General features: G+C 39.0%; 1 protein-coding gene across 1 annotated transcript; it reads right to left on the minus strand.

The window, feature by feature from the left end:
• Positions 1-11,842: 11,842 nt before the first annotated feature.
• Positions 11,843-13,148, minus strand: dctpp1 (dCTP pyrophosphatase 1). The gene has a single exon (XM_041037010.1). It carries the CDS (start codon positions 13,050-13,052, stop codon positions 12,528-12,530), a length of 525 nt encoding a protein of 174 aa, XP_040892944.1. The 5' UTR covers positions 13,053-13,148; the 3' UTR covers positions 11,843-12,527.
• Positions 13,149-13,165: the final 17 nt, after the last annotated feature.

Below are 13,165 nucleotides of genomic sequence, written 5' to 3' on the forward strand. Positions count from 1 at the left end.
CATGCCTTGTGCATGAGTCTATACAGTATGTCAGGAACAACACAATGTTCCACAGCAATCAGGCATAACATCATCTGTTTCTCGAGCATACCTCAAAGTTTATTAACATCATGCATGCCTCGAGGCCTTCAAAATGTATAAACTATGGGATCTGATTTAATATTCACAAAACTAGTATTCAGAATGTAAATCTGCTGAAGTTCTGCAAACTTGTACACTTTGGTCACTTCTTGAACTTGGTCATTTTCCTGTTTTCTCAGTGTGAGTGAGTCACTGTTTTATTTTTATCATTGTGAATATGGAACCTGGGCTGACTCCCCCAGGTTGAACTCCTCAGGAAACATCACACAGGAGGAACAGAGTGAAAGGGCTCCTCCCTGTGGCGAGGCTACAGCTGTCCATCTCAGTGAGAGGGTAAAAGACGCCTCCATAGCAACAGTCCTACGTAGCAACAGTCTCTTTGAATAAAGATAGCCTTGGATGCCATTCAGAGACTATCTTGTATCTCCAGTCCTTAGAAACAGAGGACATTGTAAGGGAGTATTGTATAATTTGTGAGGCTGCTTAGCATAAACTCAGTGGTCTCTTTTGCTTCATATCTGGTTTATACAAGTGACAGTGAAAGAGAAAAACCCTGCTGCTGATTTCCAACTTATGCCGGGCAGAGAAAAAAAAACTGAAGCGCAAAAAGTGGGAAATCTACTCAGAACAGAAACAGCTAGCATGGAGCGTTCAAAGACTTAAGATTTGCATTTGAATAACAACACCTCTTTGCCCCCCTCCGGTAGATACGTCTCAACCAAGAATTCTTCACTCTCCATTTGAACTTTTCCCTCGTCATTTCCACACTCCTTATGATGAATCATTCAAAACGATGAGCTCGAAATGAGACCAGACAGGACAGAAACTTTCCTTATATTGAGCTTGCCACAGCCAGCCCAAGTCCAATTTCAGTCCAACAATGCAGCACTTTGATCAGCCTCTACGATTTAGGATGTCACTAGTAACTGTCTATCACTCCTACGCAGCCCCTCCAGGAGCAGTTGAGCTGAGCATGCTGGGATTGGGACATGCCAGGAAATCAGAAATAGGGTGTTACTAGACGATGGTCGACTTCCAAATCAAAGAGCTGGAACTACTGTCAGACATATACAGCAATACAAGAGTTTGGTCATGAGATAGTCCTTAATTTGTCTGTATCTGCTGTGGTGTTGTACATTTTTCTTACTGTCATCAAATCCAATGGAAAAAAAAAATCAAACGCAACAGTGAATTGATCCTACTAACAAGTATCGTCTGTGTATCCAAAGTCCAGTTTACTGTAGCTAACCCTATCCCTCTTTGCTGTAGAGCTCCATTGTTGTCCAAAAGCGATCATTAATTTTGTTACTATGAGCCACTCTGTTGTAGCAGATGACATATTTCTTCATTATAATGAACAGTGACACTATATTTTGATTAAATCTCACAAACACCATAAATAAATACTTGCAAAAGCACCAAACCCACAGCTAAAAATAGTCCCAAACAAATGCACTCTATACCTCTGTCAATACTATCTGTGACCTGTCTTGAAAAATTTACTTTTTAACTGGGGATAAATGGGCTTGGGTCTGAGAGCAATAGACAGGCTAGGATATTAAAATTTGTTAGACAGATTAAAGAATCAATTTTGATATTTTCATGGTATTTGTTGACATTAGAGAAATGTACAGTATTCTCACATTATAGCAAAACTGCCTGACCACTAACAAAAAAGTAGAAAAGCCTCTTCAATTTACTCCATGAGCAAAAGGTGACAGGATGTGAGAATATGTGACAAAGAAGTCGACATTTCAAGGTCTGAGGGCCATCAACAAACAGCAACGACCAATCAGAAGAGGTAGGAGTCTCCCTAAAAGGAGACCAAGATGAATATGAAAACAATATATGCAGCCCATTTAAATAAGAGTATTAAAGGCTATTAAATCCTATATGCACACACATATATATATATATATACACACTGTTTGGCCTCAGGCCCCTTCAGCATCTTTTGAAAAGCATGGATTCAAGAGCACAAACCCTTTCACAATTATTTGACTTTTTTTCAATATAGAAAACCACCAGCCTTGTGCTTCAGATATCTTTTAACACTCAAATCTATTTTACTCAACATAAAAAAATTGTATACTTTGACCAGCACCGTGTCTCACCTAGGCATGAATCTTTTTAATGCTACACAGCTAAATCAAAAGACCATCCTCCTGCCTCTCACTGTCACATATTGGCTTTGTTGCTCTTGGTTCCCTGTGGCCATTATGTGAATGGGTCCAGTGCCTGATCTGTCACACTTTGATCATTCCTGTTATTAACCATTTGCCAGATACATCTGTCGCATGTGTTTCACGGTTATGGTTTCACACAATTTAGTTCCTGCTGCAAATCACAAAGTCAAGTATGCAGAGGTTGGAGCCAGTACCACAACACCTGTGCAACATAATGCAATATGTTGCCGTAGCTCTGCAAGAAATGCTTTAAATCTTCTTGGAGATAATGTTTCGCTTTTGTTAAGACTGTCTCAGAAGTGTCTTAGGGCTACAACGATTGATTGATTGATTAATCAATTAGTTGTTCAAAAGAAAACTAATTGCCATGTATTTAGATAAGGGACTGATACAAAAATGCCCCCAAATTCCTGGTTCTCAAATATGAAAATGTGCTGCTTTTCTTGGGATTATACACTGATTGAGAAAATAATCTGCGGATTAATCAATGAAAAATAATAAATGAAAATGACTGAAAGATGAACGACAAAAAAGAAAAAAAAAAAACTAGAGTGCAGCCCTGAAGTGTATGATAGTTTGAGGACATAGTTTGATGCAACCCTACGCTCATTCATCATTTTTTTCTATTTACTGTTACATAGAATAGAATCTGTTTATTGTCATTGCACAAGTACAATGAAATTAAATTTTAAGTGCTTGTTCTCTAGTACATCAGTCAACCTTCAAGACATAAATAAAATAATTTAATAAAATATAAAAATATAAATAAGTAAGCTAGTAAGGTGCACTGTTCATTGATTATTTAAGTGTTGTTATTCTTTATCTCTCTTTTTCTCAGCTGCCCATTACTCCTATACTCTGATGTACTCTTCCTGTTTTGCACCAGGTCTCACCGACACAAAGAGAGATAAGAGGGTGTCGACATGATCTGAATGCTACTGTCAGTAGAAATATAGCTTCACTGCCTTGGTGAGCTCTTTGGGAGCTCACCAATTCTTGGCCCAGCTGTATACAACAACAATACAACAACAATTTTATTTGAATCACACTCTCTTTGTTATGAGGATTTTGAGACTTCGCTTTCTCTTTATAGATGTTCTCTTCACTTTTATGTTTGTGTTTCATCCATTCTCGCATGTAAAATCAGGCAAACAGCTAGCAAAGTGGTAAATGCTTAATTCCACTGAAATGAAAATCTCTGATTCACACTCAATACAAGAGGGCTGTCTTGAAGAACAGGATCGGATTTTTGGTACAACTGTCAGTTTCACCTAAAGTCAAGGGCATTCAAATGAGCTTCTCTATTCTCCTTCATTATATATACAGTATGTCCCTTCCACTAAGTGAATCTTGCCAATAAATATGGTGGAAACTGTGGCATAACAAATTAACCATTACCTGGTGTAAGCACACAATACATACAGCTGAAATGGGACTGCTGGATTAAGTGATGTTCCTCATAGGGAGCCTAGGCATGGAGTTAATCATAAAGGCATTGATTTTTTAAAATTAACATATCACTTTATGTGATAGAGACTAGAAAAACAGAGAAAAAAGAAACTGGTGTATTTTGTGGCAATAGATAATTTTCATTTCCATTTCCAGTCTTCTGCTTTTGAGAAATGTTGAACAGCTTGTCAGACCACACTCATCTTGGTTGACAATGGCAATATAGTCTGTTAAAACAGCACATTGGCAGCAATGCTTTTCCCACCAACTTTGCACAATCACACTTTGAAATCAATAGCATTAGCCCATCAGTTTCACACTTCAGTAGCTGTCCCCATTTTCCTAGTTTTGTTATGCTTGGTTCAAATAAACAACGAGACCCTTCCACAACAACTCCACCATCTCTCAAGTGGTTCAGAAGTCATTTTCAGCTACTTCTCATTGCTGGAAAAAATAACACTGTGCAGGAAGTTCCAGATTCTCTATTTAAAGAAACTTCAATATCACAATATGCAGCAAAAGAACAATAGAAGATATTCATTCAACTGTTATTGTTCAGAATCCCTAAATAGTGCAGTCAGAGACTGGCCTGTACTTAACACTCATTCATTTATCCATTCACTCTAGCTGAGTTCAGTTCAGTTCACTTTCAGTATTATTTGTCCCAGGAAAGCAATTTGTTTGCATCAAAGTGCACATGAAGAAGACAGAACAATAGGCCGTACAAAACAATAGCCAAGCATTCAATGCAAAACAATGTGAATACAAAAACAACAGGCAGTAAAAGAGACCCACATGGATCATAGGAGAGAAACAGAGGCCTGGCAACTATGATTATCTCAAAACACTGAAATTTCTTAAATGTATGGATTGCATAAACATCATGCACCAGCGCACTGCAGATAAGCAAAGTTCAGTTAGCCACCTTATCAATCGATTGTCTGAGTTATTAAATGGAAAGAGAGTAGAACACAATGTACTTGGTGTCTAGAGCCTGACCTCAATCACTCCCTGCAAGCAAACACCAAGCTCAGCACAGACAATATTGGGGAGTGACAATGATAAACTCCTCCATGGGGGAATCAGAGTCTATAGGTGGATGCTGGGGTGGAGCTGGAGCTCATGAAATGCTGGATGAGCAGCAGCAGTGCTGAAGCAATATTTGCAGCAATATGTGTTGCCTAGGCTTCCGCTGACTTATGGTCTTTCTCCAACAGTGCACCTGAGACCATGAGGGGAGTAAACTAACTAGTGACGGAGACTGATACATCTGAATCCACCAATCCACCTCGTGAAGAAAATTTAGACACAACGCTTATGCTGCAGTACCTCTATTTACACGATTCATAGATTGGAGAAGGCAGACAGATCTCTTACTCAAGAAATGTTATGTAAAACCGCAGATCACCATGAGGTAGGAATAAGAGCTTAGGGTTGGCAGCTGTGTGGAGTAGGAGCAATGTAAACCAGAGAATAGGAACTACGACAGTTTTTATGTAATTATGATATAAATGATAGCGAAGCAAGCTGTCACATACCTAATGGCTTTGAGTTCAAATATTCCTCTAATGCTTAGCTAAATATGAGGGATATGGAGAAAATGAAAGTGAGTACTTATTCTATAAATGACAATAGCCATGTTGAGCTCCCCTTAAAGCTATTATTACAAGAAAATAATTATGTGAATGGACTATGTGCAAGACAGTACTCATGTTTACATTTCTAAAGCCATTATACAATAAATTATATTGTGTAAAGCCATTATACAATAATCTCCTGCACTTGAAACCCAATTTGCAGTGAGCCAATTGGCAACTCCACAAAAACAGCACCAACAACCTGGGGGGGAAATCTACTAGAAAAACCAATACATCCCATAACACTCTTAAAATACATTGCACATAATAGATGGCAGCAGCACGAGAGCAAAAATTAGCAGCCATCACAAGAATAACACATTACATCTGTGAAACAGCAATAAAATAGCCAGCAGCAACACACTCCCATGTATTTTTATAGTATTACATCCGTGTCCTAAAGCCAAGCATCTGATTTAAAAAAAAAAAAAAAAAAAACATGTGTTCCCTAATACCTAGAGAAATGTTGCTCATTTCGTTAAAAAAAAAAAATTATTATTATTATTATTATAACAATAATAAAATACAAAAATAAATAAATTCTGTATCTTCTCAAATGCAAAGATTTGATGCTTTTTTTCATCACACATGATCATAAACTTAATATCTTAACATTTGGGACTGTTGGTCAGATAAAACAAGACATCTGAAGATGCCACCTTGGTCTGTGGTTAATTGTAACTGCCGTTTTTACAACGTTTTGACAAGGATTAATCGAAAAAAAAAATCTGGAAATATCTTTACAGTACAGGAGACGGGATGCTTAGGTTAGCTCTGTGACTATGAATGTAATGGGAATGCATGGGAGGTACAAACATCATCAGGGTAAATGTCAGGATGTAACAGGAGCAGCTAATTCTTACCTTCGCCAGGTGAAACGAAACAGTGATTGACTAATCTCAGCGCAGGGAAAAATTAAATCCTTTGGTAGCTAAACGCTGTGATCCCCCAGCGGTTAACAGGTAGCACCTGCAGTTGTTGCTAACAGACAAAGCTAAAATAACCCGTTAATGGAGTCACAAATTTTCTTCCACTTAGCCGTCAGCGGACTTTCTCACAGGTGAACTAATTTCGGAAATGCTGTATGAGCAAAGGCAGATGCGTTAAAACTGTTCGCGAGATCTGTTCACGAATCGGCAGGAGGCCGCAGAGTTCCATGTAACAGGTATAAGATGTGTCACGTGATAGTGGCAGCCAGGTGGCGCTGAACACCTGAACAAGATAGAAGAACAAGATAGAAGTCTTTCTCTTCCTGGATGTAAAAAGAAAAAACTCCTTTGTATTTTAATTGCAATCTTTCTAAATTCTATAACAGAATAATACTACCTTGCCCCAGCTTTACTGTTTACTGCGTGTTAATTGATTTGACATGCAGGAAAAAAAATCTTTACTAACTACTACTAACTTTGCAACACATGAACAACAAGAGTCTTGAAACTAAATTTTGACATATGGGTGCCACTATAGGCCAGACCACAAGATAGAGGATGGAGGACCTGAAACGCATTTTTGTTGAAACCAGTTATGTTGGACAAACTCCTAGTGAACCTGGGGCTCTTTGGGACCCCAGGGCAGTTACCCACTTTGCCTGGTGGGAGATCCAGCCTTGACTTAGGCTTTGTGACCCCACTTAAAAGTCTGCATTTGTAATATAAATCAACATTTTGTCACCTGTTACATTATAAAATGGCAAAATCTCATTTGCTTTTTAAGAGAAGTCATGTTAAATTTCTCTTGAGCAACAGGCATTTTTCACAGCAGACATTTTGACTTTTTGAACAATGGCTCCATGCTCTTCAAGTGTCATTCACAATATCAGGACCCTGAAACTAAAGCATCTAAATGTAATTCAATCATTATTTTCTCACTGTGACATGTCAACATGGCTTCTGTGAAAAACACCTTTTAGTTATTTTGGCCAGGTTCTTCATCCACCAGTGCGAGTGGTGTAAAATTCAGTCTTGTTTGGCAGTATTCAAGAGGTGTAAAAATTTCTCAAATCTCTAATAGTAAAGGAGCCCAGAATTTATTCTTTGTAATATGGTGTACTTAAGCAGCTGGTTTAATTGTGTGCCTGGTTAAACATTTGTTCTCTTCTGTTTGTTTGCTTTTTTAAGTTATTTGTTTGTGTTGTTTATTGGCTATGTGTATGTTACATGTTAATGTCTATCTGGTCTATTTGGTCACGATGAAGACGATCACTCCATTGTGTCTGGTAAATGTCGCTGGTTCAATAAAGCAATCAAAGAGAGAAAAAGAGAAAATGGCTTTTCTACGGCAGATAAGAAAAGGCACAGGTGGATCCAATAGCATTAAAGATAACTCCCTTCTACTGACCTGTGTCAGTGAGCCAGCTTGGTCCTGGAACAAGGACACAAAAGTGGAAATCAGCTTTAATTAGTGTTATTGATCACACTTATGCTTGTCCTGCTATGAAAAGCAGGAAACAGATACTAAACAAAATTGACAACGTACGCTGGATAAAGGCCATTCAAAGCTACAAAGCAAACCTATTTGTCACAGGTGACCTAAAATTGCAGGTGTTATAGTTGTGAAAAACCCAAAGAAATAAAGTTGTCATATTTTCTCATGGCTTCAATAGGTATGGAATATCAGCCCTAAAACAAACAATTTTTATTTTTCATGTACTGGGTCACAATAAAGTTATATTTTATTAGTTAAAACAATTTTTTCTACATCACTACTTAAACAGAAACCTATTTATTATAAAGTATAAAATGCATAGATGGGAAAGACAGTATTTCATAAAGGTACTTTATAGGTAAGCAGAAGCCTGTAACCAAATACCCCCTGGCAGACAACAAAGATTGAATTGATTGTAAACCATGGAGACACTCATATAAATGTTTACTTGCTGGCGGGGAATTTGACTTGTAATGCTGGCTGAGCTGTAAGGTTCATGAAAAGGAAGAAAAGTAGTTCATGTTCAGAATGGATCAGTTTGGGCTATCTGAAATGTGATTGCCTGTGACAGAACTACACAAGAGGGAAGAAACCATGCCTCGCCATTAGCAATGGTACAAAAGAAAAAAAAAAAGTCTACGGTCTGTGTGTGTTTCTGTGTCCGTGTAGATGTGTATGTGTGGGATGTGATGTGATGTGATCCCCTGCTGCTGGGTAACCCCACTGTGTGAGATCTGACAGCTCCCACTGCTGTCTCTATGACGGGATAAAAGAGTGTCTATGTGTGTGTGACTCAGATAGTGAAAAGAAGGAGGAAGTGGCCAGAAAGAAAGAGAGAAACCAAAGCATTTCCACACAAAAAATAAATACATTCACTCAAGTAAATGTCTCTTTGAAAGCTTATCTGTGTGAGCATGAAAAACTGGACGTCCTACATCCTTTTGAAACCCACAGCAACAGGCCTGATGGTATCTGCTGGGCTGACCATTAAAAAGTAGAAGAAAATCTAAGATTTGAACTTGTCAAAAGACTTAAATGTAATTAAGCCCTCAGCGCCATCTTCAGATAGGGAATGGCACCATGGGAACCATCTAACTTCTTTCTCAAGACATGAAAACATGAAGACATAAGGGCAAACAACTCCTCGGTTAACTTTCAGCTAACACTTTAAACAACGGTAAAGTGTTGATGAGTAAAATAAATGTATAGGTAGACATGGGCTTGCACTTCAAGATAACAGCTGTACATTTATTTTCCCATTTCTGAGTAAGCAAAATACGAGATATTAATAAATGCACCCTTGAAAAGCTATAAGAGAAGCACTTACCAGTTCTGGGTCCTTTTTGTTGGTTGGATTGGAGCCGTCCAACATAAAATGCCTGCCTGCAAACACACAATTTACTGTGAAATTTGTGAGATGGTTCCTAGCCTCAGAGAACTTTGATGCTTTTGTAGCATTTCCAAGCCATTTGTCCACTCTGGCTATAAAAACTGATATCCATAAAAGAGCAGGTAGAGTGTACATGAAGGATGCTTATCAGCAGTGGCTTTAATCTACCATTACATATTATTTCTTAAGTGTGCTTAAAGTCTTAAGGACCTGATAAGGATTTCTGAGTATAACCATCACCACAGTCTCGGGGAACATGAAAACAGGTTTTGTGAATGAAAAATTATTTCACAGCCTCACTGGGTAGATAAAGGTATATATCTGTCTTTTGATTTCATGTGTAAGTCGTGTTAAATGAAGTGACACATGCTAATTAGTGTGTATTTTAAAGAATTTTCAAAAATTATTATATACTGTGCAAGGTTTTGACCCTCCTACATAAGATTCATCAGTGAAATGCTCTGCTCTGAAACTGTATATGATGCATGCCGTCGGTGGACACTGTCATTTTGCAGTTTAAATGGTCAGCTATTGCTAAAATATCCCCAGCTTTAACAGGACAAATGGCTTTGAAAGAGAATGAAAGCAGCCTCCAAGTATCTTGAATGTGTCTCAAGACACCGAATTTCACCTGGAAAGACCTTAAAGCTAATGGCCACTGTGACAAGTGACAATAATGGGATAATGGTAAATGGCAAAGTGTAGTATAATAGTAGCACAAGTAGAGAAGAGACATTAAGCCGGTGAACTGACTTCGTAATGTCAGTAACAAAGCTATATCTATTTGACGTTTGCTAGCAGCAAAATACCTGAGTGTATTAACTTGAGCAAGTGTGTTTTATTGTTAATGAACTTAACTTTGCATTTGTAAGAGGAATATTGTGTTACTTCTTCTTTCAAAACTTGTATATTATCATTTCAAGCGACATTCATTTGCATGGTATAGTGGCGAAGAAATGTGAAAATAATAAATGTGTAATGCAAGTCATATTCTCACAGCTTTAGAAAACCTTATTTTATATCTGGTTTTTATGTGCGTGCAGCAGTTTGATGCTGAAGCACAATGTGGAAATATGTCACGACATTACATTCCTAAAAAAAAAAAAAAAAAAAAAAAATGCATGAAGGTTTTTCAGAATAAAGACTTCTTACCAAATATTTTCAGGATTACTTTTGGCAGCGTCTTTATACTCTCAGAGAAGCAGTGCTATGAAAAACTACAAGAAGAACAGAGACGGAGGCTGAAAATCTCTACATTTTACTTTCTTGAGACAGCTGTAATTGCAGCCTGCTTACTGCCTGACACACGTTGTGACACAGACACTGAATATTGAGGTAGCACCTACAAAATGTCACAATCTCCCATTAAAGAAAGTGCACACTGTTTTGCAGTGATGTTCACGGTGCATTACAGGTCTCAAACTGTAAATGAGGGCTTGTGCTGCTGAGAATTATTTCCCTTTTAGTTGTACAGCAAGCAGTGCAGAATTTGTGGGAAATAATGTTGGAGTTAAGGATTTATGAAAAACAAACTTAGGCAGCTACTGTGATTATTGTACTTCATTTGATCAAGACTTAGAAAAGCTTAGCACTTCTTTTAGCTATAACCCCTCATTCCAAAGGCCTCATCATTAAAATGATGTATTTAAACATTACGGTGCCAGAGGAGGAGGGGAGTTTGCATGTCCAATTTTTGGATACACATCAGGAAAATGGACAATTGCTCATTCTTAATGCGGCATGCAGTGTTATATCTGCTTAAGTAAAAATCTGTTTACTTTGAAGTGCGGCTTGACTTGCACACGGAGCAACATTTTAGTGATGCATGACTGTTCTCCTTTGCAGCCTATGAATGACTAATGCCTGGGTGAATCCCAGGATATACAGCTGAGGGCAATGTTTGTGTCTCAAAACACATCAAATGAAAACTCAAACAGATGCTTTCATCCCTGTGTCAAACTAAATGCCCCTCTCTTGCACACACACAGCAATACTTTATCCATGTGTTGAGGATTTCAAACATTTGCTGAAAGTTTCATTCCAGGTGGGAATATGTGGAAAGACCATTTCATTTTAACTCATTAACTCCTGCACTAAATCCTGCTGATTTACATGAGACGGTTATAAGCTCCAAGTGAATCATTAAATCGCTGCTCTGCAAGTTACTAAATAAGTTACTTCATAACAATAAGCTGCTACGCCAACATTTTCAGGCAACCGCTAATGCTGAATCTTGTCAGGTCAGATCTTGGAATATTGAAGGCTGCAACTGCCTCTCACTGATCAGCATAGTGATAGCAATTTCTTCCAAATGAAGATGCAAAGGAAACATGGTTCATCAGACCAGGCCACTTTCTTCCATAGATCCATGTTCTTGGCCTGACACTCATAATCCTGTCGTTGGCGCCAGCTGCAATGTAGTGTGTGTTCTGACAGCTTTCTATCATTGCTTGCATTTACTTTGTTTTTAGCAGTTTTTGCAAAAATATTTTTTCTGTAGGATTAGAACACACAGGCCGGACTGAACATTGCAGCCTTGATGAAGGTAGCATGGGTGTAAATCTCTTATAAGGCCCTTATGTTCAGACTATACTTGCATGGAACCAGCAAACCGGCTTCTGACCAGTGTATTGTTTTTAAAACTTGGGTGATAAATGAGTGAAAAATAAACAGGGCAGAATAAAAGCAACTTTTACTTTCACTAGAAAAACTGATAGTTGTAATGTGAATAAGAAAGAAGATGGGACGTGCAACCCTGATGGGAATGTAAAATAAATCAACAGTAACACAATTCACAATTACTCTTTTCCTTTTTACTGGTCTTTTTTCCATGTCAGGGATGGTCAGGAAAATAATCATCTGCTTCAGTTCCACCAACTTTCTAATCCACTCTGTAACACTCCTCTACTGGAACCAAACTTAATAACATCTAAAATGTTCAGTGAGAAATATCTTCTTCCTAATACTTCCCAAAGGCACTGCACAACAGTAATATCGTCTCTTAAAAAAAAGCAGTATGCAATGTCTCAAATTGACTCATGCACATCAATGATGAAACTAAAAACAGGATTTAAACGTTAAGCTCAATAAAAGACTGGGTATTCCTGAAGTGCCTTGCCTGCTGTATGTGGCTTTGCATATGCAGCAACCTAGGCTAACAACTGTGCATCACAGAAAATTCACTAAAGTTAAGAGCATTTCTACAGTTGTGTAACAAGTCAACCCAGAAAAAAAGCTATTTGAGCCAAACGATAAAATGTTCAGCGTCAGTGGGGCACGGTTAAACTGCAGCATACAGTCACTGAAGTGAACAGCAGCTCCAGCAATCACGTTGAGTGACATGTCTCTTAACACCCAAACTCAGTCCTTGTATTCTGTGTACTTTTTGGCCGACCCGTGTACCTTGCTTGCGGGGTATTTCAGTCGGTTTAGGGCCATTTTACGGAGCACCGCTTGGGGAAGGTCGACGCGACACTTCTCGGCGAGTTCCACCAGGTAGATCAACACGTCGCTGAGTTCCTGTGCCAGCTGCTCCCGCTCCGAGTCGGTCCAGTCCGGCAGGCCCTCGGCAACCTCCCCGCGCCACTGGAAGAGCTCCGCCACCTCGCCCACCTCCCCGACCATGGCCAGAAGCAGGTTGCGGGGCTGGTGGAACTGGTTCCAGTCCCGCTCGTCCGTGAACTCCGCTTGCATCCGCCGAATATCCTCAATGGTGGGCTCCGGGCTGAAGGCAAACCTCTCCGGCCGTACTGTGCCTCCATTCTGCAACTTGGAGCGGGTTGATGCCTCCGTGGCTTCTCCGTTCGCGACAGCTGGGCCGTTTGAAGAAACTGACGACACATCGTTTTTTAATCCACAGGCATCCTTTCCGTTTGTGGCCATCATGTTGTGTGAATTTTATCAAGGGTGTCGCGTAAAAAAAAACCCCAACTTTTTAAAGATTGTCAACAACCTGCTCTTCCACTACCATGAGGAGAAGTCCCGCCAGTTGCTAAACC

Source organism: Toxotes jaculatrix, chromosome 4, assembly GCF_017976425.1.
Source record: "Toxotes jaculatrix isolate fToxJac2 chromosome 4, fToxJac2.pri, whole genome shotgun sequence".
Lineage (NCBI taxonomy): Eukaryota > Metazoa > Chordata > Actinopteri > Toxotidae > Toxotes > Toxotes jaculatrix.

Bases quoted from the DNA above. Each gene is read 5' to 3' on its own strand.
- dctpp1 (XM_041037010.1), bottom strand. From the start codon at position 13,052: ATGATGGCCACAAACGGAAAGGATGCCTGTGGATTAAAAAACGATGTG.